Below are 24,073 nucleotides of genomic sequence, written 5' to 3'. Positions count from 1 at the left end.
AGTGACTGAAAATGGAGACAGTCAACACTATAAAGACAGAGATATTGCTCAGAATTTGGGCTTTTATTTTAGTCTTTAATTCAGCTTGTTTTTCCCGCTAACACCTTGAGGATTCAACTGTTTCGAAATGTAAACGCATGCCCCCTTCCTCCTCCTCCTCCTCCTCCTCCCTCTCCAAAAAAGAACACCCCCCTCCTCCCCTCCAGTGATAAAATGTATGGTCGAGGTGCAAAATGGAAACATATGGAGGGTAATATAAGCAGCATTATCAGGAAGGTGAGGCCAGTCAGCGGCTGTCTGCAAATTGTGATAAAGGGAGTCCGTCAATAAAGGGAGGGAACACTGGCTGCTTGTCTAACTCAGCCTGTAATCGTCCAAAGCCCGACGTCTTCCACAAATGAGGGGATGACATGCGAAGAATAAACTCGTGGACTGTGAGATGATCATTAAAAAAAAAAAAAAAGATCATTGAATATCTTTAAAGATTCAGGTGGGAGGAAAGAGCCCGCCGCGGGGCTGGTGGGGGGGAAAAACGTTCACATGGGCAGCAAATCAGCGAAGAGTGGATCCAGTGGCGGATTTTCCCCTCTTTTTCTAAAGAATCCATCCGGAAAGTGAAAGACATCGTCAAAACATGTCTTTAAGGAGCAATTCGTCATTTTAAGTGCGACGGTAAGTGACTCGCAGCCTGCATAAGCAGGCCCACTTGTTTGATTTGCTTGAATATTTAGCGCAAGTTTTGCTTCAGCTCAGCTGTTTTTCTTGCGTGCACTGTGATGTCACGTCGGCTTCTCCCTGTCTGTCCTTCCACCAACTTCACCCCCAAACTGGAGGCTTTTGCACTCCGCCTCCATGCTTGTAGTTTTGCTGTCAAACTCCACGTGTGCCGGCTGGATGTGGAGATGCGCTTTTTATTTAAAATGCCACCGAGGTCGAGCGAGTGCGCGCTGACCGCGGTGTAAACTTCTGGAAAGGCTCTGGCAGGGAGATCAGGAGCGTTTAGACTCCAGTGAGAGCGCTCACAGGCTGAGAGGGCACCAGATGGCAAACCAATGAGGGGTGAACTAACCTACTAAATGATACCACATGAAATGCAGCATTTAAAATCCCATCTGGGTTGCCGTCCCCGCGGACATGGAGTGTGAAACATGACACATATTTACACACCTGCTGAAGGAGCACACGGGCATGTCCAATGGGCTGGTGACATGTACGCGCAGCCAGCTGACCTCCTAACCCCGCAGCTTTGGTTTGATTCAGCTCACTGCCCTTTTCACCGGCAGCCCACAGTCTCTTAATTTCGCTTGGAAGCTTGTATTTGGCTGCTGCGCGTGCTCCATTAGGCTGGGATTACTTGTCCTTTCTTGTAATGGCTTTTAGAATATGTGACTGAGATTGAGGCTTGGGTGGCCCCTCTTTACTGGCTCAGTGGCTGTAAAATCATCTTAATGATGGGGAGGTATTAGGACTGAAGATCCCCTTCTTGGTTTACTGTCATTTCTTGGGGGGGTTGTGGATTGTTGTTTTAAAAAGGTCACTACACACTTCAGAAGCAAATATTTCTTTGATGTATTATTACAGAATGTAATTCAAGATTTTGGCTCCTTGACACTGCAGCAGCAGTCACAATAAACAATAAGGGCATTGTCTAATTTTTACTAAGAAAAATCAAAAAGCATCAAGGTAAAAGCACAAAGCACTCAATCAAAGATAAAACAGGAAATAGATCCAGTGCTTAAATGTTGGCTTTTTAAATACACCCTTGAGTCAAGCGTAGCATTGAAATATCCTCCTGAGGATGACGACAGGCCACTGTCTGAATCCGCCCTCCATTTTCTCCCTTGACGTCTCTACTTTTTTCTAGTCGCCATACCTTGAGACGACCGCTTTAGCTGCTCGGTAATCTCTGTGCAGTTCTCTGAGCGTTTCTCAGTTTGCGGCATGCTTTTTCATGCACTCATATTTCTCAACACCAGCCTGCGATTTGAGGCCACAAAATGAACTGATTAGCATGATGATTAGTCATTAGTATGCTAATCATAAGCAATTCACATATTTTATTCATATTGTCACAGACTTGTTTTTCTCCCTCTTCTGAAATTGTGTACACATCCCATTTTATTCCTATTGTAAACATGCAAGTCAAACCGGGGACTGCTTTTTTACATACAGTCCATCTTAAGATAATGTCACCATTTGTACACAGACTGATACTAACCACAAAGATCAGGATTATGTTGAGCGATGATTGTCCACATATGTGTTATCATACTCAATCTGACTGCTGAAACGGTGCACCATAAAAACTAAATCTGCAAAATACAATTCAAAAGCAAAGAAATTCAACACTAAATATTTACAAAATCCTTGCTTTGACAGCAAGGCAGCCTTCAACAGGGTGTTTAAAATCTAAATACGTCTCATTAGGTAATCCCACAAAGAGGTGCACTGTCAGAAGCCTGGATGTGCAGCCTCTTTTCTGTTGCTGTCTGCTCTTCGCGTTCATCAGCCTCGAACTGTGATTGCTGCTGTGCATCTTTCTTGACCTGCAAGCACTGCGAGAGTGTGGAGCGTACAATAACGCTGCATGCGTGTGTGTGTGTTTAGCACTTGTGTCTTGATGATACAGAGACTGGCATACATGTATTTCACCAGGGAAGCAAGGCATAAACGAATAGCAGCGCACTCAATATTTCTATATAAAGCATAAACAGAATTTGGGCTGCCCTCCCTGGGATGATTGATGAAATTTACCCCTCACCTGCACATGCTGCGCAGAGACACCTGAGATATTCCCCGCATGCACGCAGCAGCTCTACAGTGTAATCGCCATAGTGTAGAGCCGCCAAAGATGCTGAAATCACTTCAAGGCAAGATGCTCTTATTTAATGTCTGTGCTTCTTTGGTATAGCATTTGTTTAGCATGACCTAAATTGCTGTGAAGCGAGTGCCTCAGCAGCTCTGTCTCGCCTCTCTCTTTCTCCCTCCCTACGTCTCTCTCTCTCTCTCTCTCCGTCTCTTTGTATGCCTCCTTTTCTCTTTTACTCTCTCTCCCTCGTGCACACACACACACAATTTACAAACAGGCAAAACAAGCTGAGAGGACAGTTTTTTTAATAACAAACAGCTTTTGCCAGATATTATTTACATGCGTAGTGAAGTATTGTGGGATGCAGGAATCAGTGAGGTGGGCTGGCCAATGATATTTCAGGAATAGTGAGTGAATCATCAACCAAATTTGTGGAGCATGCTCTGTTTCTCTCCTGTGGTTTTTTTTTTTCTGATTTTACCTTCCCAAAGGGATCAACTATGCAAAGAAGTTAAATCCCACAGCTGCAAAAGACAAGCCTTTTTCCTCTGTTGGGATTCGGGTGCAGCATTTGCAACTCATTCAAAAGAAATACCGTTTCCACAAATCCGTGGAATTAGACAGCCGTGATTCAGGAGACATTCAGCCAGGTGCAGGCTTAACATGTTTGGCATCAACATGTCAGCGTGCAACAAGCAGGACGGGGACAGGTACTGCTGCTGATCTGCTGACAGCCCTGTGCGACAGCCAGCACACGGTGTGGATTTAGTAAACATATGACCTCCATGATAACCAGTATGGGGGCACTAAATCGCTTCAAATTTTGTACATGTGTTGCTAGGCAACAGCATAATCGGTCTCCGTCTCTCCCTCCTTATATGGCTCTCTACTGGGATTGCTGTGCTGCTATCACTGAAAATGGTTAATTAACTTCTACAAAAAGTCCATTAATGGTGCAGATTAAGCTTCAGAGGGTTAAAAAGCACACAGGCTACGCAGAAATATCCACCAACATACAAATGCATGTCAAAGATTAAAAGGATCTTTGAAATGAATGATCCTAGAACCACACATCTGGCTGTACTCCAGCAATAACAGCTTAAACGACTGCTATAAACAATATAATCAATATAAGAGAGGTTATGTGGCAAATTGGACATACTGGTTCCATTGCAGACAAACTCATTTACAGAGATAATCTGTTATGATTGATTCTCAAAATGAGCAAGCAGTTTAATACAATTACAAGGGCTGGTGCAATAAATGCTGTTAGAGAGGAGAGTGTGCTGGCACACAGCGCTGTCACACACGGAGAGTCTGGATTTATAATGTTTGTGTGTGTGCAAACACAACACACACAACTGTAGCACCTCTTTTCACACTGAGTACAAACACTGACCTTTTATTGAATGTTTCCTGACCACAACAATGTAAAAAAACAAAACAAAACCCCAAACTACGTGGAATACATACAGTACACATGGAGATGCTGAGTAGATCGAGTAGTGCAAAAATGTTTTTAGTCATATGGAAAAGCGAACTAGTCAATTACACTTAACTTCACCTGTATTATTTATCTTGCAATATGTTGTATCTTGTAAATTCATGCAACATTGCAATACAGAGAAAAAGCACCACAGAAGTTCTTGAAGATAAATATCATGTACAATGAGCTGAATGACAGAAGGGGTCACATACCTTAACCTTTACTATCAGTTTAGGGCTTAATTGGCTTCAAATTCATCATGCAAGATTTCTTTAGATTTTCCCAGTTTTACCCTTTAACAGCCACATCCATACACAAAATTCTGTTTCTGTTTTATTTCATTCCTTAATTCTGTATCACTGCCTACACCACAGTCTTTCAGACATGCATTAAGGACATTCTGCATACATCTACACTCCCTAAATGACTGAAACAGCACACACTCTGGTGTCAGTATGATGTGTGTAATTACGTTTAGCAAATAATCATGAGAACATTTATGCACAAAAGTGGAAGAAAAATCATCTAGTATTTGATGAATTGCACAACACTTTGATTCACATGTTGGAAATTCTGAATTCCTGGAAACAATCCCATTTTCACCGAGGTCAACCTGTGGTATTGAGGTTGACCTCGGTGAAAATGGGACCTGACAACTGGGACTGCAACCCTTTTTGTCTGATAATATTTTCTTATCTTATAGAATAAATTACTTTTTTATTGTTTAGGAACTCATGTTAAAAAAAAACTGCTGAAGAGCTTTAAGTGATGAGTCTAGATAAGTGTGGAGCTACAGCTTGTCCTTCGATGTGGTTGCTTACTGTGTTTGGTATTTCTAAAGGAATAATAGATAACATTTTAAAAAAGTGTATTAAACGACCTTCAGTTTGAATTGCTTTACACATCTGCCGACATGAGTTAACACAGATGTTTGAGATTAACTGAATATTTGTTATTCTAAAAACCTCAATCGGGAAATCTGTAACACTTTATATCAGGATACAGGATAACTACACCAATAAGTAGTTGCGTATTAGCATATTTATTAGCTACATATTGGCTCTTTGTTTGCCATTATAAAGTATGTATTAAAGCCTTATTCTGCATGACCATATTCTACAACTACTAGGCCATTAAATAAGAGTTTTCCCTCAATAACCTTCTAATTGATGCTTATTGATAGTAAATAAGGAAGTCGTTGTACATGAACTGCAGTCTTATTAAGCTCACACTAACCCTCAAAACTCTAACACCAGAAGAAGAAGTGCTTTACAATGACTAATAAATAGCCAATATTCGATTAATAAGCATGCTAATAAGCAACTAGTTAATGGTGAATGTATGTACCTTAATATAAAGTGTTACCAGTAAATTGCAACACATCACAGGTACAGTATTGAGTGCACTCTCATAATTCTTTGTTCTGTAAGACCATCCAGTCCTCGTTCCAATCATGGCTACTGAGAGAAAATACAAACAACAGGATTAAAGCAATTTGATATAAATGAATGGCAAACCCACAATAATCAGAATGCTGGTCATCTGCGGGGAAGTTGATTAATTATCATATTACTGTTTGGAGGGGAAAGCACTCTGAGATACACACAAAACAACTTGACATAATGATTAGCCATAGTTGTAAGTTGTAAGGATTACATTCTTTACATTAGTGTGCAGGAACCATGTTTAACTTCATATTCTGCAGATTTAAAGCACACAGTATCATCTGGAGGTTTTCAGTGTGTGCTGAGAGAACAGCCTCCACCACCACAGTTGTGAAAGCTACAGAAAAGTTGCGGCACGCAATGCGTTAACACTTCTATGGCTTGAACTCTGAACGTCTGGCTTGGTTATGATTCAAAAACAAGTTCATCCTGAGGGCTTTTGTCTTAAGATCTGGCGGCAGGGTTTGCACTGGGGTCGTATGTTACTGCGAACAACTGGCTCGTCAAATATTGCACACCTGAGAAGGCGCCGCAGAGAAGGAGGCAGCCGTTTCAGTGCACGCAAAAACATGTCAGGGAAAATGTGGGGAGTGACGGGAGACGAGGGGTCCATCATCAGCATCGCCAAATAGGAGGAAGCCACGACATGGAGCTCTTTAAATGCAAGCTTTGACAGAAGCCTGCAATCCTTTCCCACCACACTGCCCCTGCTAATCCCCTCCATTCACCCGCATCACTATGGAAACTGACTGGATGTCTCACCCTTGCTGCCTAACTTGTGCCATCCAGCCATATCCGCCACTGACACGAAGGTTGTGCAGTTAAATGCTGCCTGATCACTACACGCCACATGTCTGCATGCTGCGACTTTATTGGCTATTATTGGCTGCCATATTGATGCAGGACCATTAAGTGTTTTAAGAGCTGGAAAACGGCTCCAGAAGAGACGATCACTGTGGTATGAGCTCAAAGCTCTGCAACAGTGAGCACTTCAAGCCTTTAAAAGAAAAACTTGGCTGCATGGTGGGGAGTTTGAGGGATGGAGCAAATTTTCATATTCCTGAGCCTGCTACCTATTTCATTTCTTTGCCTTTCCTCTGGCAAAATTGCAGGAGAATATTTGTCATGGTTTTAAAAGGTTTATCAGCTTCAAAGCTGAGGGAGCTGGTCGTCCAACCCATCAGTGAGACCACGCAATCCTTCCAGCACTGACAAGAATGGGTTGGAGCATGTGGACAAAATTCCCCAGCTAAGCTCCCAATTCAGAGCTTTTACATAAAGCTTGGAGAAGCAAATTTGCATTTGCCATTGACGTCAGTTTTAATCCATCTCAAACCGCTTCTTCAACCTCCTCAACATCTTGGAGGAGAGGTTCAGTAATTGCTAATTACACGAGAAAGCTGCTTGTGATCACTTGCACCATCAGCCTGGTCAGCGCTAACAGTGATAGCCTGATTTAAGCCGGAGCCAGCCGGAGAACGGAGCCCACAGGTAAACGCAAAGTAAATGTGGGCAAGTGAAAATGAAGCCTGTGCTACATGCATCTCGAGATGTTCCAGCCTCATGAAATAAACCAGGGAAACGTCTTAATCTCACCCACATTTATTTGGCTTGTTGCTGTTGTCTTATATCTTTTCATAAAAATGCAAAAGCATGACCGTAATCTGAATTACCTGCCAGGGTGAGTTTTTGTCCCAAAGCTGATGCGCATCGAGTGCCGAGTAGAGTTAAACTGCATGTTGATGCAAACTGCTTATTGTGTCAGGGATTCAACTGACATTGGTCATTGCATTGGAGTGCAGCTTGTCCAATGTATTTCTAATTCTTAAAATGATTGATTATCACAGGTGTTAACCCTGCATCTATCATAATAATCTCATTTCAGAGCAACCGATAAGCGCTGATGTAAAGGAAAAATTTGTATTTACTTCTTGTTGGCATGACGATAGACATGATCCCAAACAATGCCAAGAGTCTTACTGTATATAAAAGGCTTTTTTTCCCTTGGACTCATCTACATCATATGACAATAAACCCACTGCTTCATCAAGAGACATGACCATGGAATATGTTTGTTATCTTAACAAGAAAAACATATTTGTAAAGTAATATTTTTGTCTATTTCATCCCATCCCCAAAATGAACTGACATTTGTGTAACACATCTGCAAACAGTCAACTATGAAATAAATAAATTATGCTCTTGATAAATGATTCATAAGTCATTTGTTCTTACAAGTTCACATCTAGCAGTGCAACAATCAACACTATTTTAACATTTATGAGGGTGTGTTAGGACAAACTCATTTGCTGTTGTTGATTCTGTCTCAGTGGAGAAAATAACATCTGGTCGGACGTGTTTGGCCAACTAAAAGATTTTTAAAAAAACAGATTTTGAGCAAATTCTTTTTTTTTTTTTTTTTTTGCTGCTGCCACACAATGTAATGCACATTTTTATTTTATCAAAAAACATTTGTGGTGTTTGGTGCTTTTCATGTGTGCCGCTGTTTAACAAGACAAAGTTTTCCGCTCTGTAGGCTAATGTCAGTATGCTAGCATCACACAAACCTAAATTTTGGCGTGCATGCTAACATTTGTTAGTTAGCCTTGAACAAAAAAGCTGATGGAAATGGTTGTTTTGCAGGACTTGGTCATAAAAAAAGAAAAATCAGGGGATCACCAAATTCATTATCTGTGTGAATGTTGAGATATTTCACAGTATAAGTGAAAGCTTTGAGCTGCTGGTGGCAATGTAGGTGAAGAGTCATGGAATAACCAACACTGTTAGGCTTAACCCTTTGTGGACCATGAATAATACAAATTTCATGGCACTCCTTTCTATAGTGGTTGAGATTTTTCTTTCTGGACCAAAATGGTGGATTAGAACTGGAACTGCCATTCTTGAATTTATAATCCTGAATACTGAATTTCAGTATTTTATTGTGGAGATGCAGAGAGGCTGTCGAAACGATTTCCAAAGCTGCCACAGCATTCCCACAGGGGCAGTCCTCTCCACAAATACCATACAAAATACAGTGCTAAGGAAACCTGCGCTATATTTATCCTGCATTGGTTGAGATAAGAAAAAAATTACCTCCAAAATGGAAGAAACGTCAGGAAGAGCAACAGTGGAGGGATCCCAGGATGGACAGACATGCAATAGATGTATCAGTAAAACACAGTGAGGGGAAATCATGAAAAATTACACATAGATTATAAACATATATGAAGAAAATGAATGCGGGAGGATGTTGAGCAACTTCTGTGTGCCACCAAACAGATAAGAGCTGAGCCACACAACCTCCTCTCCACCGTGGAGACCAGGAAAGAGGAAGGAAGGACAGGCAGGAAACAAACACACACAGAGGAAGAGACGAGCGGCGAGGCTCTCCTGGAGGATGAAGATCCAGAGCCAAAACATCTGGAGAGAGGCACCGACAATCAGGGGAGAGAGAGAGACAGGTGGTGAGGGTGAACCTCCTGGAGGGAGAAGAGGGTGAGAGGGTGAGAGAGAGAGAGAGAGGCGACCATGTGCTTGTGGGCCGACAAACATGCAGAGGTTTTCACAAAGTTCACAGCAGTCTCATCTGCAGGACCAACATGGCTTAATAGATTCATTGAGGCTCAGACCGACCTGCTGAAAGGATAATGGCAATAGTTGCACGGCCTGAAGTAATCAAATTCAATAAATCATCCATGACCATGAGGCTGCTGGAACTACACTATACCTGAAATGGAGAATCATGTAAACTGACACAGGCAGCGGTTAAATATACTGGCATATTTCTTCCAAATTGTACGGACTGGGTTGTTTGTTGGTGCATTTTGAAGCTGAGAGAATAGACCAGTAAAAATATGAAGAAACAATCAGTGCTCGTCAGCAAATTGGCATTGTTGTGTAAATTGAATCAGTGAAGGCCTTGGGTGGTCGTTTGCAGGAAACAAGTGGCTTTGATTAGATCTTCAAGCACGATTATTAAAACTTCCCGTGTTTGGATTTGCTCCTAATAATAAAATGGACAAAAAAATAAAAGTAGAAAATAAACAGAACTTGATATAAGCACCCTCAAGAGGAAGCCATGTCATGTTAAAGACACGATATCACTGACGCAACACTGGAGCAACAGTCAGCAGCTTACGAGAGACAGCTGTCGAGTTTGAAACGCTTCAGGAGAAACAAAAAGGCAAACACACTTTTTACGTCTTCTTTTGGTCACAAGGTTCATGATTGAACCTGTGGGTGTAATTCCCATTTCTCACTGAAGACGCTGGCTGCTTATTTGTCAATTTCACATAACAGTGCTATAAACTTTCAATACAAATCCCAAACCAGTCAGATTTATCACCCCTCAGCCTCCACACCCATGACTTACTGCTGCTCAGTGGTCTTTGGCTGCTGGTTCTCGCTAACTTATTTCCTCCACCATCTCCCATGTCTCCCCATGGCGCAGTAAACTGCACAAAGTACACCACAATTTATTTAGACTGCATTGGAGTTTTCATGGCTTAGACCAGTGGCAGACTGGAAAATTGATTTAAAGTTGCCTAGTTAACAAGTGTGATGAGTGTTTTAGCACATGTGCAGATGTTTGACTTGGAGTTACGGCCGCTCTGGAGTTTCAGGGCTTTTGGACATTTCTCATCTGTTTCCTCCTTTTTTTATGACACCCATTAGTTAAAGCTTCCTTTCCTAGCTTTGCTTGTCCTTCAGTTTACCTTATAGAAGACTGCTCTCCATCTATTTTTGAACATCCTTCAGGTTCTGTGCTTCTTAATGTGTTAACCTTGTTTTGTTGAACAAGATTGTTTCCTTGTGCATAACATTTTCAAGGCCTCCATTAGAGCAGAGACGTTTTAGTGCCTTTGCACATAAGTACAAACGCATTAGCACTAAAAGGTGGAAAAATTAAAGTATGCAGGATAAACGCAAGACCCCAGAGTCATTTTAACAGAGAGACACACATTCACAGAAGAGCTGCAGTTGCACCAAAAACTGCCCTTTTGATTCAGCGGAGCTAAATGATGTTATTTAACCTTTCGCAACAACACGGATCACAATTTGTGTTATTAGAGAAGCTGTGGAGACGTGTTAATACCGCTGTCACTGTCTGACATGACATGCATGAAGACAAACCCAGAGGTTGTGCCGCATGACTGGTGGCGTGTGTGTTGGTATACATATATCCACATCTAGAGATGGCAGATGAGCTTGTATAGCGAACCCAGTGTGTGTGTGTGTGTGTGTGTGTGTGTGTGTGTGTGTGTGTGTGTGTGTATGTGTGAGTGTGTGTGTGTTCCAGTAGAAATGTGAATGATCGTTGCCATGTATGAGCAGAGTGCAGCAACACCTCTAATGTATCCATCTCCTAAAATGGGACATGCATGAGCGAGAGATGAAGTCACTTAATTTAGTTGTTGGCAATGGCATCAGGAAACATTGACCTTTCGTTGGTTCCTTGAGGCCACAAAGTGAGTCACATGACAGCCGGATATTTACAGTGCCTCCTGTCACTGGCCTTGTCAAATCACAGCACACTTCACTGAAGCCTCGTAGGCCCTAGGCTGGACTTCAGCTACACAGACAGATGCAAAGGTGTTTTTTTTCCCTCTTCTAGCCTGAGTGTACTGCAACCCTGAATAACATGGAAGAACACGAGGGCATTAGGGGACGTGTGTGTATGTTAGTGCGTGTTTGTGACTGTTTGTGTGTGTGTTTGCATATAAGAGCATGAGCGGGAGTGAGGCATACAACAGGAGACACAGACTGTCTGCAGGACCAATGAATTTCAGGCTAATTTATCTTATGAATGAGCCTCTGGAGGGCATTCATCCCCAGACAGTCTCATGAATTGTATAACAAATAAAAGTGTAATTGTGGACCCACGTCACAAAGGGCAAAACAGGAATTGTCCACAGCTGCAATCAGAGGGTATTTTTCTCAAGCTTTTTGACTTGTGAGATTAAACAATCAATGCATGAAATGATAAAATTAGGCACATTTCAAGGTTCTGCTGGAGTCCATTACGCTTTATCACGTCTTCGTATGGAGAGCAGGTCTCACAGTCTGACATGCCTCTACCGGCTACAAAGGCTGCTAGACAGTGGTTTTGCCTGTAAAACCAATAAACAGAGTAGCTTTATTTTAATTTCCTCTTTCAGCAAAGGTGACAAAACAGCCAAAACCAAAATAGAATTGATCATTTCGCTGGGAGAGGACGTTTTCCTCTTTTGTGTCCCCCTTCCGTGGTGTAGGCTGATTACATTGGTGTATTGTGACACAGAATCTCGCCTGGTGCAGCTTTAATGCTGCCAGTCTGTTCAAGGCTCAGGCACTATCCCAGTTACAGAGCCATTTCAAAACACTTTCTCTTGGACACAGCACACAGAGGACAGATCAGCACTGGCCAATACCGAACACCAGGACAGGAATACCTAGCTTATGAGAACAAGAGTCTGCAGTCATGCTAGCTGCTCTGTGAGGCTTAGCACAGTGATGCACTGAGCTAGCGGCTACAGTCAGCATACGACGCTCACAATGGTAATGCTCACACGGTCATGCTGAGCTGGTATAATGTTACCATGTTACTTTTGCATGTTAGCATGCTAACATTTTCTAATTAGCACTTAATACATAGAACAGTTGAGGCTGGGGGAATGTTATTAGTTTCGGAGATATTTGGTAGAAAAGAAAAGTATTGGACAAACTGACATGGTGATGTTGCTTGATGAAGAGTTGGGGGATCACCAGAAATGTATCCTGTGGTCTTGGTCTGTGTTGCAAGAGGCAGTTAGTACTGTAGCTTCTTTGGCATTTCACCATAATACATTTTCTATATTTAAGAGAGAGATCTGTATTATAGATTTGAGGTTTCGTCAGTAGAATATTTTGTATTTTGGTGGTTCTTTATTCCAACACTATATTTTTGAATGTGCATTATGTTTTCTTTTGTATGTAGCCTGATTTTGCAGTCTTTTTGAGGACTCAAAGAATCAAGTCCGGTAGCTTTGTAACAAAGTGCCACTCTGTTGCGTTGTGATTGGTCGGTCTATTTATCTTTTAATTTAAAACTTTTAATGCAGGAATGTAAGAAACAAAATCTTGTACTGTCAGTACTTCAAGTATAAATGAGTAGCGGAGACAGAAATGGTAAATTAACATCATTCCAGCATGTGTGTGTGCGTGTGTGTGCATGTGGGGCTGTGTATTCCTCACGTTGTGGGGACATAAATCTGTTTACACAGTCAAATTGAGACTCTCCATCTGTATGGTGACAAAACACAAGTCCCCATAATGTAAATCATTAAATTTTAGGGTGAAGACTTGGGTTAAGGTTAGAGTTAGGCAAGTAGTGGTTATGACTATGGTTCGGGTAAGTGTCCAGGAAATGAATGTAAGTCTATGGAATGTCCCCAAAAGTGATGACAAGCTAACATGTTTGTGTGTGTGCCATGAACTCTCAAATAGAGAGTGGATGCACCATTCAATGATGATTTTCATATATTTGAATGAATATTTTCACACATTTGGATATGGATGCTCATCATTTGTATATTTAATGTATTTAATGGTAAAGGACATTTTAAGATATTCATATTTTGCTATCTAATGTGCTATTTCTGTTAGATGAAAGCTAAGGTTTTTCATTTCCAAATCTCAGTGCCGAAATGTGACGCTTCAACTTGGATTTAGCTCAGAAAGGCGACTGGCACTCTAAAAACGGGATGATAGAGGTTGGAAGAGTGAAAGTTATGACCCGCTTTCTCTCAATACAGCTAACTTTTCAAATGTAATAGTGCTGAAGTTATACCGCTCTTCATTTGACTTAGGAATGTCTGAAAAATTGTCAGAAACCCTGAGGGCCCACAGATTCCATTTCAGAGAGCTGCTATGTGAGAGGAAGAGGAGAAGGCAGAGACACTGACAAATCCAAAATGGGTTTGTGCACGCAGGGAGAATTTTTACTAAGATGGCAACTCTTGTCACAGGCGACATTTATAAGGGCTTAAAAATACATATCATTGTATTCAATGGTCATAATTGCTGCATACCTTTCAAACTTTATTGACATTGGCTGTGCTTTCCCCCACAAAATAATGACAATAATTGCAAAATTTTCTGATTTTTCAACATTTATTTGCTCAACACTTTTAAAGAGAAGCTGCGAGACAGAGGACGGCCACATACAAACAGTAAATCAGCATACACTGTATCTTGTGAGTCCCCTCACCAATCCATTTTTCCATCTCCTCTCTGTCCTTGCTGTAATTTCAAACATTTATATTTTGTCTGCACTTGAAACATATTTTTATCAAGCAGAAAAAATATCTCAGTCCTGCAAAAATAAGCACATTGGTAAAGTGCACAGTTCTCCATCTTCACTGACGGCACTGTACAGTGGAGGCGTCTTTGCTCATGGACTGTATGTATGCTGTTGCATTGCGCGAGTGTGTGTGGATTTTGTAAGCAGCCGCATTAACACAACTTTAGGACAGTGATGCTCTGATCTGGCCGTCACTGTTCTGACTCTGTATGTAGAAAAATGCAGGGAGACTTACATGCACGCATGCGTTCTGGCAAAGGAAATGTGACCTCTGATGCGTGTGCTCGTATTATTTAATAAAGATAAAACACTGCACACACGTCCAGATGAATAGTTAGCAGCATCTTTATTACTAAGCCAAAACAGAGAAAGTTTCAAGGAATTACTCTTAATTCACTTCACCGCCATTTATTTTTTCAATGTTGCCACTGCAGAGCTTGTTCAAAGATCAGTCTCGAGACAGAATCTTGGCCGCTCGTTCTGCAGCCACATGGGAGAAATGCATTTTCTCTCTTGCTTGAAGGGAACTTCATTTGCCATATATCTGAGAGGAAATCTTTTCTGGGTGTCTCGTGCACTATTATAGAGGTTGGATGGGAGGGGGGAGGTGGGTTCGGGTAGAAAGGGTGGTAGGCGACTTGGTGGTCCAGTGGACTGGAAAACGCTGCCCCCTGGCAGAGAGTTAGTGCGTGGCTCTATCGGCGCTGGAGCTAATGTGGCCACTGCCTCATTAGAGCTCTGATGTAAGGAACACTGCGTAACGCCAAGTGCCTAAGCGCAAAGAGTTCCAGAAAGGAACCACTGAACGCAGTGAAGCAAACTGAAGACTACCCTCTCTCTCATCTCTGAAGACAAATCCCTCAATTTGGGTTAGACATTGTCACTGATCAGAGATTGGGCGTCTCTAATAAAGCACTCACTGGACAGGAAGAGATGCTTTCATGGTGAAAAACACTGTGTATCATTCAGTCACATGCAGAGCACTCACAGCCTGCCACAACAGGAGCTGCTGACAGCCAGGTTGGTCATCAATGAAAGGAGGCAGAGAAATGGAGAGAGAGGGGAGGACAGGAAAGAATAGAGAGAGAGAGAAAGAAAGAAAGGCTGACAGGCTCAGCTCCCCTCCTCCCCTCAGCAATCAAGGAGGTGAGGACACAGAGGGGAGGAGGAGGAGAGAGCGTAGGACCTATGCTTCAAGCTCAGCTGCACGTCAACCCAATCATTATATCACACGAGTATTTAAATTGACATGATGTATTCTGTGTTTAGTAGTAGATCTTCACAAATGTGGTCCAGCTGATTCAGTACTGCCAGCATGAGACGCTACGCCTTGGGCATTTTGACATATTGCACACTCGCGATCTATAAAGATTTTGGTTGATGATGGAAATTCAGCCCTTCAAATAACAAGTCAGTCAGATGACTATTATCATGTCATGTTCGCAAGTGCAATGTGCACGCATGTGCAACTTCAGAACGTTTCTCGTAACCTGGTTTGATGCAAGTATAACAGAACTGAAGGCAGTGTATTCCAGCATTCGGCCTGAGACATGAAATGAATTCATTTGGACTTGTGGATTTAGTTAATTTGCATGAATGCTTCTGGAGCACAAATAACCATCATAACCCTAATTGTGACCCCATATCTGTACGCAGTTTTGATGTGTTCATGTATGTGTGGAGGAGGCAAAGAATAGAAAATAATACAGTCACTCTGAGGACAAAATGTGGTGGCAGGGAGGCAGAGAGGGAGGTGGAGGGGGAAATAGCCCCGCTCATCTCCTCTCATTTTCTGCCCGCTTCTACCCAGCAGAGTTTCTATGGCAACCCCTCAAAAAGCGGTGTGCGGTGAATTGTGGATTTGAGATGCGCTGTCTGATTGCGCTGTGTGAAGGAGATGGCTGGCTCTTTCGTCAGCCTTCCTCTGTAAGAGGAAATTGGTGGAGAGCTCCAATGAAACAGCACTCCATATGCTTTCTTTGATGTGTGTGCCAGTCTTTGGTACTACAGTGTGTGTGTGTGTGTGTGTGTGTGTGTGTGTGTGTGTGTAAGGGGGTGCACACGCTCAAGAAAGCTTTACATTAGAATCTAGTGCCCCCTGCAGAGCTGCTTGTCACTGTTGGCACCCACCAGACTGCACTCAGCTCTCCAAATGAATCTGTCTGGCTGACCATGTAGACTCATCAGTGTGCTTTGGGTTTCAGCTGATGGAGTCGGTGCCACTGATGACGATTCATTTCTGTTCTGAATTCCAACGGCAGTGAACAATGCAGCGCCGTGTGTTTTGATTATGAAATTTTGACGAATGGCTGAGGGAACACACGAGGAAAACCAGCACAAAATCCCCCCCCTCCCCTCCCCACCTGTCTATTTCCACAGAGGAACAGAGCCACCAGTCACCTCTGCATGGGACTGATGTGCACTGATGTGAGGTCTTTGTCAGGAGATCCGTGTCTGTATCTGTGGAAGACTTGGACATGTATGTTGTTCAGTGTGACCCCCCCACCCCCCCACCTCTTTCTGAGTGGCTGCATGATGCTTGTAGGCTGTGCCAGTCCCCATTAGCATCCTATTATAAACCAGCATGATCACTCGTCACTTAGAATGCCTGCCACAGCATGCTGTGTGTGTGCGCGCTTGGGTGAGAGCACGTGTGTGAATCACACAGTCAAGTGATTGAGATGGCCTTGTTTCAAAAGAACACGGGAAAAAAATGCTGCAAAGTCTTGCGCTGTGTACAATTCAATTTAAATGCGTCTGCAAGTGTTTGGTTTGTTTGACCCAGATTTCTCACCTTCCCCACTGTTGATAAATTGGATATCCGGAGGCAGCCTTGCGCAACAATTTAATTTAGTCGATATATAGCGAACAGCACCCTCTGCTGACTAAATCTGCGTTGCACATGAAGGCTTTCAGAATGAACATCCTCATGAATCATGCAGAGTGGGAATTGCCTGAGTTGTGTTCCTCAATCTGATGTGTATGATTGAAGTATCACGATTTAAATAAATGCCAGTATATTTTGTGTGGTTATATATGTGGAGACAATATTAATTCAGGAGTAAAAATGTGCACATCAAGATCTTCTTCCAGAAACAGTGTCGCCATTACTCTGGATAATCCACACAGCACACTGTCAACGGTTTTCATAGGGACTATTTCTTCAGTAGAAAAAGGTTGAGTTGACAGTGTCCATAATGATGCCTGGCATTATCCAATCAGGGACATTCATTTTGGAAATGGAGGTTTCTAGTGTTTGTTTTTTTTTGCTCTGGAAGTTAAGTGAGGCTTTGATTTTTCATCATTTGGATCGATGGATCCTTTAATTTTGCCTCTGTCTATACAGATGTGAGTGCCATAACAGACAATGTCCACAGCAGACCGTTAAACATGTCATTGCAGTAAAAGCACAGGTTTAACTAAATCACATTCACAACGGCTGCATTTCATTTAGGTGCTCCAGGTCCAGGTCCAGGTCCAGGTCCAGGTCCAGGTCCAGGTCCAGGTCCAGGTGCTGTGCACTGGCATGGCTTACTGGCTTTAAATGCAATGGAACCATCATTACTGTCATGACTTACCCCTGTGCTTTTCCTCCTATTGCAAGTCAAAATGTCTGCCATGAAAGACACTGCACACAGACCCAGGCAAATACTTGTCGTCACGATCAGGTCTTTCTGAACCACAGTGACACCCCTGACACCTTCCTCTGGTCTGACTCCACAGAGCTCTCCTCTGCTCATGGTCTGCTGGCTGCAGTCTGCGCCTCCCTCTTACCTTCTCTACCACCCCCGCCCTACAGACAGACACACACACGCACGCACACACACACACACACACCTCCTGAGCCCTCTGTGTCTCTGGTCAAGGTCTGGAGGAATGTTGAGTGTCTCCACAGCCCCCTCCCTGGAGATTAGGCTTCACCATGCATGCCCCCCCGCACCACTTCATTCCATTCCAAAGTATGCCCCCTAAGAGCTGCCGCATTTTTATCTGAGCCCGGTGATTGTGACAGATTGGCCAAATGACACACATACACATTCGTGGACACACGCTGAGGCGCAAACAGAGGGGGAGGCCGGTCCGCCTGGGGAGGGACCAGACATCACCAGGCTCCAGCTATAAAACCCTGCCGGGATGAGGCCAGTGTCCTGCCCTGAGCTGGACAGTACCTCCTCCCTCTGTGCCAGGACACCGTCAGGACAGGCAGCAGACGAGTTTCCAACATGAACGACATCTACAAGGCAGCGGTACGTCCTCTCCCCACTCATACAGCTCAAAGTGTGCAGTTGGCTTCCTCTGATGAAGTGATCTTAGTTTGTTGGATGCTCACCAAAAATCTGTGTGTGGACTCAGTCTGGTATGAGAGTGATGTTTTGAATCGCAAACCGTAATCCCTAACATTTATTATTAGTTTGTAACCTATGAGCAGAGATTTACAATGAAGGCTATAAATGTATTCCCTCCTGTTTAAGTTATATGAAATATTTCTGGCACTTGTGTCTTCATTTGCTGTATAAAAAAGCCCCCCCCCCTCAGCTTGCTCATCTGACATCTGACATTTCTTGAACGGTTGACAAATCCCTGATGTAGCGGCTTGCACAGGACATTGCCTCCATCACCAGCTGATGTCAAAAGAGCCTTGACACCATCTACGCCTCTAGATGTTCTCCTCCTTCAGCTCTATCAGCGCTGATAGGAGCCACTCAGGGGGTCACTGACAGGACAGGTCCCTGAACCGCTCTCCGCCGCTTCATCCATGACTTCAAATGGAGCAGTCCCACTTCACATGGCTAATTTTGGCCAGCTGCTGCGTCCCTGGTTCTCTGGTGCCAGAGAAAGGCTTCAGGTTTAGATAAACCCCCCACGACTGAATTCCAGCATTATCTGTGAGCCTGAGAGCCATGTGGCTGCCTGTCCACCTCCGCCCGGAGGGTCAGCCGGCTGTCCCGTCCACTCACAACCCAAGCGAGCAGTGCAGCTGGGACAGTAAAAACACACAGGAATGTACATCGCATGTGTTTGTTTAGACGGATTTTTTCATATATCATCACCAGAGGAGTGTGCATGCGCGCGTCTGCATGTGTGTGTGTTTAATTTACAGTGGACGACAGACAATAACTCTTACATAAGCAGCTGTCTCCCTCTCTCATTCGTGGTAGCTTTTCCAGGATTACTGTTCCATTGTTGGGCCAGATCCACAGCTATGCTAATTTAAAGCACTGTGTATTGTGTCCTTTATCTGTGGTTCCTGATCCTCCTGTCTGTTTATTTTTAACTCTTCCTCTTACTGGCTCTCACACATGATGTATAGGTTCTGTGTTTTGTCAAGGATGGCCCAGTGTGTGGGACCAAAATATTACCTCATTACCTGACCTAAAAGTCATCAAACCAGATAGAAATATATCTTTTCCAGAGCAATTGTGGCTTTTTGGAGCATTGGAACTGAATACAATGATTTCCCAAAATGAAACATGCGGTAAAATCAGGTAACCAAAGAATTTACTATTTAAACTTTTTACTTCTCTCAGGTTGAGCAGCTGACAGACGAACAGAAAAATGGTACGTGAACTACAAGGTCTTCTACACTGTACACGTCATCAGTCTCTTTCAGCGTGGATCAAATATCAATGAACTAAATTATTATCTTCACGTGACACATGATGTTGCAAGGCTGCTGCAAAACATACTGCAGTGATATATATAGTTGTGTCCCTCTGTGCTACGGTGGCGTTACAGAGTTCAAGGCCGCCTTTGACATCTTCGTACAAGATGCGGAAGATGGCTGCATCAGCACCAAGGAGCTGGGGAAGGTGATGAGGATGCTGGGCCAGAACCCCACACCGGAGGAGCTGCAGGAGATGATTGATGAGGTGGATGAAGACGGTAAATCAAAACACTGCTGCGCTACAGTACAAGAAAGTAAATGATCGGTTGATTGTCGTTGACCTCTTGGTCTGCACGGGCCAGCTGGCAGGTCCATCGCTGCTCAGTCATGTTGTGAGACAAGTGCAGTTCAAACCCTCTGAACTTAATGTCAAATGATAGTCAAGGATCTTACGTACAACAAGATGTGTCAGGCTGAATTAAAGCGAAATGCGTATCAGATGATGCACAAGTCATCTCGAATCTTCCATGAGATGAATGATGAAACATAAAGCAAAAATAGCCTCTTGGATTTGTTTGCTAAAGCATCAGCGTATATGTCATGTTGTCAAATAGTGGTGATTTTAAGGCTACATAAGGAAACCTTTAAAGACCTAATGTGCATTTTCAAGTATATATTATTCAGTTATGTCTTTGGTCTTTGTATTTAAAGACCTTTCAATCAATTTATGAGTCACTGCAGGTTCAATACTGTGTTGTCAATTCTGTTTATGCTGATACATTATGTTCATAGATTGGCTGACTGGTGGACCGTTTGAGCATTTGATGCACTGTACTAGATTACAGCTACACGCTAATTGGCATCTGTATTCCCTCGGCAGGTCAGAGCACAAAAAATCTGTAGAAAGGGTAAGGATGTTATGACGTGCAATGTGTGTGCGCAGGGAGTGGCACGGTGGACTTTGACGAGTTCCTGGTCATGATGGTGCGGTGCATGAAGGACGACAGCAAAGGGAAGTCAGAGGAAGAACTGGCAGAGCTGTTTCGCATGTTTGACAAGTGAGTATCACGTTTAAACCCTGTTGCTAGCTTGTCCCATTGAACTATAAGAATTATTGCCCTGAGAGCAGACCACTGGCACGACCTTCTAACAAAAAAAGACACCAAACCTGACATGATATCAACAACAGGAGGCTACTTTCATCTGAAAATCAATACAACTGGTAATCAAATTGCGCTTCTCAGTGTGGCTCCTGCAAAGTACGCTCCCCGCGTGCATTTATGTGTGCTGACAAAATGCCAAGTCGCTCTGCAGAGTACAGCACGCAGTTTGCTCCATAATCCTTTCTGACAGCACAGAATATTTCAAACACCCACTCCATGTAAGCCAGACACCTCGTCTGAGCAATCAAAGAACAAACTTGCCATACTTTTTCTTTCTCACAGTGATGTTACTCAAATATTAAATGAAGGATGCCATCAGTCACATGTCACACACAAACACTCCACCTCCTCCACCGCCATCTGTGAAGCTTAACCTCCACTCGCCATGTGCATTAATACGCGCTACTCCTTCGATTGTGCAGGAACGCAGATGGTTACATTGACCTGGATGAGCTGAAAATGATGCTGGAATCTACAGGAGAGGCAATAACTGAGGACGACATCGAGGAGCTGATGAAAGACGGGGACAAGAACAACGACGGCAGGATTGACTACGATGGTGAGGAGTCTGAACGCTGTTCAAGAGACACCTGACAGAAGACACACAGTGCAATGATTATAGAGCAAATACATGCATTTTCTACTCATTCCTTAAGAATACACTCAAATAAGACGTTTGCTCCTTAGGCATCTTACAGTTTCATAGTAGTTCGTTTTGGGCTCAGTTTCTATTTACAGTGTCTTCCTTGATTCTACAGAGTTCTTGGAGTTCATGAAAGGAGTGGAGTAATCCTGAGCGGGAGAAGAGCGTCATTTTTCTATTTCTCTGCGACTCCATGGCCACCTGTGGAAAACCGGAAGCCGACTTGGATGCCGTTGATAGAAACATTGGAACGACTTTGCAAGATTCAGTCGAACACTGTGGCTGAACCTTTCTGTATTTTTCTACCATCTCTTGCATTGTTGTAAATACAGTTTGTAACTACTTTTGGTCTCCATGTGTGCTAAATTTGTGTAAATGTATCCAAATTACTTATATTTTCTATAGAGGCCAGATAGTACACCAGTTTGGCTGCTTGAAATATCAACTTTGTGCCTGTTTTCCGACTAAATCTCATCTCTGAAATGCAGCCAGTTTACAAATCTTCTTACTGAGAGGCTGATATTGTTTAGCTGGGCAGAAAATGTATGTGGGCACGGAGCAGAACATAAGCATGAGTCAACAAAGTTTTACACCAGGCTCTGGTAGACTAATCATTCTTTAAAAGAAATGTACTGGATCCAGTCTCTATGCTGTATGTTCTGATGTGCACATTGTACACATTTCTGTACGTTTAAGATACCCTCAGGACTTTTAATTCCTCTCTCATGCTCCTGGAACACCTGCATATTTCTACACTAAAAGTCTGCTTGGAATATGCGCTCATGTAATAAACAAGGTGAATTTGTCAGAGCGGTTGTCAGTTTTTTTGTTTCGTCTGCATAATCCCATTTCAATTTTGCCATAATAATCACTTTAAGAAGAGGTTTTTTATTATTATTATTAGTGGAAACACTGAGCAAGACAGACTCACATCAGTGTATTTCAATATTTTATAACTCTGACTCTAAATTATTGTTATTGAGAAACAAAAACTTCTTTTACTACCTCATTCTTGATGCTGGTCTTTGGATTTTACAAGCTGACCACATGCTTGCCTCTCCGTCCTGCAGGTCTGCAATATTACTTCTAAGATTTGTGTGAAAGTGTGCTGTCTGCCCTGCATTTTGATTTATCTGTGTAATTTGCGCTCTATAGTGGCTCTTGTCTGCGGCATGCGGACTATTCACATGGTTTCCGTGTAAGTATCTAGTTACACAGTCTATTGAGACAGGAGCTATTTATGTCTAATCATGTTAGTGCCCATGTTAGGGGATCTGGATTGAGCGACACCAGTTGACAATCAGATGCCTGTGTCCATATAAAGAATGCTATTCTTCTACAAAGAGATAACAGTTCTATTGTTAAAACAGCTTTAATTCTGACATACGTGTTAGTGTATTGAAAGACTGTATATGGATGATTTGAGTAGACACATTCATTTCATACTAACAAGCATTTAATTCTAGATTTATCACATGTATAATTTCTCTGGCAGTGACTTTATATTGTAGTGGTAAACAGGCTGCAGCTTCAGCAGCTGAGGAGTCATGCAGTTAGCACTGCGGCCACTTGATGTCAGCAGGAAAACACAATCTTATCTGCTTGTTTGGCTCAGTTAAAGGAATCAGAGAATGAGGAGATTTCGTTGGACAGCTGCCCTGACAACACATAGATACATCAAGTCAGAATGAAAAGGGGTTGAGGATTTTAAGTATAATATGGACAATATGTTCATGTTCAAAGTGGTCAACATAATCTTTGAAAATGACCACGAATACGCCATTAATTCATTACAGTATTTAAATAAGATCGAAGTCCATTCTGATTTCCAGACTGAATGATGGGAGTTAATGTCCATCACGTTGATCCTTTTAAGAAAGCACCCATCGTTTTAAAATCATCAAAATGATCCCTTCTGCAGTTTTGTTATGTGGAAAGAGATTGGCTGTTTTTGTGTGAGCAGGTGACGTCAGTGGCCTGACTGATGACAGCGTCCAAAGGCCTCCCCACCTCCCTCCATCCCTCGCTCCCCGAGGGTCCTGTTAGCTCCATTCAGTCCTAATGGTCTGTTATACTTGTGGGATTTTAAACCCCAATCAGCGGCGCTGCTCCGCCAGACCAAACAGACTGACAAATACGACACACTACATCAACTGCACCAGCTACAGCTATCTCCAGTCCAGCTGCTCCGACCGAAAACACTGCATTAATACCGAGCGATAATTTGGGGTGAAAAGATGCTAAAATCTGATTTTTTTCCTCGCACAGATTGCACTGCGCTGCTGCCAAAGTCCATTATAAGCTCTATAAGCTACCGTCTGCAGCATGGCACAGGATGAGTAGTGCTCTCCCTGCCATCAATGAGAGGCTGGGCAGCAGCAGAGCAGAGTGTGTGAATGAATCTGGGGTGTGGCGCACTAGCAGCAAGTTGGGTGGAGAAGTGACGCAGTTGCACAAGACAGGCCTGATGACTCATGCCTGCTGTTATTAACACACACTGCGGTTATGAGCCACCTATGGTAATGTGGATTTAGGGGACGCATAAGCCACCGTAAGACCTGTTTCCTGACAGTGTGTAAAGCGCACACACACCTCTGTTACA

At 42.9% G+C, this 24,073-nt stretch overlaps 1 protein-coding gene across 2 annotated transcripts; it reads left to right on the top strand.

Annotated features, from left to right (window-relative positions):
• Positions 1-207: 207 nt before the first annotated feature.
• Positions 208-22,282, top strand: tnnc1a (troponin C type 1a (slow)). 2 transcript variants are annotated; one of them, XM_070968084.1, is made up of 7 exons: positions 208-672; positions 17,784-18,307; positions 19,589-19,619; positions 19,797-19,943; positions 20,609-20,723; positions 21,251-21,387; positions 21,587-22,282. In XM_070968084.1, exons 2-7 carry the CDS (start codon positions 18,284-18,286, stop codon positions 21,616-21,618), a joined length of 486 nt encoding a protein of 161 aa, XP_070824185.1. In that variant the 5' UTR covers positions 208-672; positions 17,784-18,283; the 3' UTR covers positions 21,619-22,282. The 2 variants fall into 2 exon arrangements, with proteins under 2 accessions (XP_070824185.1, XP_070824186.1); XM_070968085.1 differs by lacking the exon at positions 208-672 and having other exon boundaries at positions 17,635-18,307; positions 21,587-22,278.
• The last annotated feature ends 1,791 nt before the right edge of the window (positions 22,283-24,073 follow it).

The sequence above is a fragment of the Chaetodon trifascialis genome, chromosome 8 (genome assembly GCF_039877785.1).
Source record: "Chaetodon trifascialis isolate fChaTrf1 chromosome 8, fChaTrf1.hap1, whole genome shotgun sequence".
NCBI classification, from domain to species: domain Eukaryota; kingdom Metazoa; phylum Chordata; class Actinopteri; order Chaetodontiformes; family Chaetodontidae; genus Chaetodon; species Chaetodon trifascialis.
Note: the sequence above shows the minus strand (reverse complement) of the source record. Positions and strands in the feature narration are given on the sequence as shown.